General features: G+C 56.2%; 1 protein-coding gene across 1 annotated transcript in view; it reads left to right on the forward strand.

The window, feature by feature from the left end:
* GUITHDRAFT_148681 (hypothetical protein) overlaps nucleotides 1-2,151 on the forward strand; it is a gene marked incomplete at both ends in the record, with an annotated part of 8,009 nt that overhangs the window by 2,654 nt on the left and 3,204 nt on the right. Inside the window, 12 exons of the mRNA XM_005819289.1 lie at nucleotides 155-202; nucleotides 360-437; nucleotides 490-544; nucleotides 755-795; nucleotides 839-873; nucleotides 1,061-1,118; nucleotides 1,184-1,234; nucleotides 1,369-1,423; nucleotides 1,514-1,608; nucleotides 1,704-1,749; nucleotides 1,796-1,863; nucleotides 2,034-2,109. Of these exons, the coding sequence (XP_005819346.1) occupies nucleotides 155-202; nucleotides 360-437; nucleotides 490-544; nucleotides 755-795; nucleotides 839-873; nucleotides 1,061-1,118; nucleotides 1,184-1,234; nucleotides 1,369-1,423; nucleotides 1,514-1,608; nucleotides 1,704-1,749; nucleotides 1,796-1,863; nucleotides 2,034-2,109 (706 nt within the window). The remainder of the gene's footprint in view (nucleotides 1-154; nucleotides 203-359; nucleotides 438-489; nucleotides 545-754; nucleotides 796-838; nucleotides 874-1,060; nucleotides 1,119-1,183; nucleotides 1,235-1,368; nucleotides 1,424-1,513; nucleotides 1,609-1,703; nucleotides 1,750-1,795; nucleotides 1,864-2,033; nucleotides 2,110-2,151) is intronic.

Consider the following 2,151-nt stretch of genomic DNA (forward strand, 5'->3'; position numbering starts at 1 on the left):
AAGAGATGAGGATGGGAGGATGGAGAGGAGTGAGGAGGGGCAGTGAAAGAGCAAGGAGAGTGGGTGAGAGGTGGTGGGGGGGGGGTTGAGAAGATTCTAGAGGAGGAGAGTTGGAAGGAGGAGCTGTTCGTTTCATGACTGGTCAACATTTCAGCTTGCGGATGAGGACGCAAAACTCCAAGAGCTTGCGGATCAGCTGGAGGTAACCAGCCAGTTCCCAGCTGGACCCCAGCAGCTGATTGACAATCTTCAGTTAATCATCGGACACCGGGAAGCTGAAGTCAATGCATCGAAGGCAAGAGGAGGAGGAGAGAGGGAGGAGGGTGGGGGGGGGGGGAGCAAGTCTAACGAGTCAACAGTTGGCAGCGACAAGGGCGAGGGAGGAGGAGGAGGAGGCGAAGAGGATGGCGCAGCAGGCTGAGGAAGACGAGAAAGCGGTGAGAGTGCCCACGTCACTCCCCAGCTGTGGCACCAACTAGAAGTTGACAGGCGGAAGAGAAGGAGCTGCTGACCATCCAGCGCATGCATCAACTTGAGGCTTCTGGTAGAGCTTCTTGTTCTCCTCCTCCTCCTCCTCCTCCTCCTCCTCCTCCTTGTTCTTCTCCTCCACCCAGCTCCTTCTCCACCCAGCTCCTCCCCTTCCTCCTCCTCCTCCTGTGGTACCTCCTCCTCCTCTTCCCATTTTCTACTCTTCCTCTCTTCTCTTCTGCTCTTGCTCCTCCACTTCTCCTCTTATGCTCACTTGTCGTCTTAGGCGTCGAGGACTCGCGAGAGATGATGCGTCTCAGAGCTGAGGTACTTGCTGAGACTCAGCTGGACTCTAGCTGACGAATTTCAGCTCGAGAAGGCTCACAACGAGACTGAAGCCGCGAGGTGACAACAAACTCACTACCTTGCACCTCCACCTCCACCCCCGCTCTCCTCCTCCTCCTTCTCTTTTTCTTCTCTCCTCTTTCTCCTCCCTCCTCTTCCCTCAGCTCCACCTTCTCTCCTCCAGCACCTCTCTTCTCTTCTTTTCCTTCTTGTCTGTCTCTAACCTTCACTGTTTCATCTCCCGTAGAATGGAAGGAGTGCGAACTCAATCTGCTTGGAAGTTCTCAGAGCAAGAAAGAATCAAGGTCCTTCTCCGATCCTTTTCCGATCGCTTCTTGTAGACCTCTCTGACTCCTCGTCCTCGTTCTAGGCGGAAGCAGCTGAGAACGACGCGATCCTCTCAGCAAAAGAAGCGCAGAAGGTGAAAGAAGGAGGAGAGGAAAAGAATATGAGGGGACTTCGGAAGAGGTTGGGTGGGGATGGGGAGCAGAGAAACAAGAGGAGGAAGGCAGAAGAGGTCGAGGAAGGAAGCGAAGAGCTGACGGTTTTGATCAGGAGCGAGAAGAAGCTCTTGCCAAGATCCAAGCAGCGGAGGAGAAGACAAAAACCGGTGAGAGGAGGAGAACGAAATTGAGGGGGGAGGAGAGGCAGTGGAAGAGGAGGAGCATTTCAACAGGGGTGTCATTGAGTTTGTTGGCAGCGCTGGAAGCGAAGGACGCTGCAAGCAAGGAGGCAGCAGAAGCTGCCAAGAAGGAGGCTGAAGAGGAAGAGCTGGCCAACTCAGAGAAGACGCGGGTGAGGAGTAGCAGGAGGAAGAGGAGCAGGAGCAGGAAGGGGAAGAGGAGGAGCGGGAGTAGATGCGGGAGGAGGAGGGGCTGAAGAGGAAGCAGATCTCCGAGGAGGAGGAGAAGCTCAAGGACGCCTACGCTCGTGCTGGTAGCTGAGAACTTGCTGGGAGAGGTGAAGTTGACTCCAGCTGTAGGCCAGCTGGAAGAGAAGTTGACAGCATCACAAGCTGCCCAGAAAGCGGCGGAGGATGCGACAAACAAGGTGAGGAGCAGGAGAAGAATGAAGTTAGGGAGAGGCAGAGGATTGAGGAGTAAAGGAGGGGAAGAAGGCAGGAGGGAGCGAGGAGAAGGAAGGGGAGCCGGCAAGGGGGCCCGGGGGGGGGCGGGGGGGGTTGGAGGGAGGGTCGAAGGGAGGCGTCAAGACATTGGCAGGCACGAGAAGGAGGAAAGGAGTGCGGAGGAGGAAGGATCCTTTCCCAAATCTGCTATCTTAACCGATACGCCCAAGGTAACGGGAAGGACAGAAGGAGGAGGAGGGGGGGGCTGGGGG

Source organism: Guillardia theta, assembly GCF_000315625.1.
Source record: "Guillardia theta CCMP2712 unplaced genomic scaffold GUITHscaffold_232, whole genome shotgun sequence".
Lineage (NCBI taxonomy): Eukaryota > Cryptophyceae > Pyrenomonadales > Geminigeraceae > Guillardia > Guillardia theta.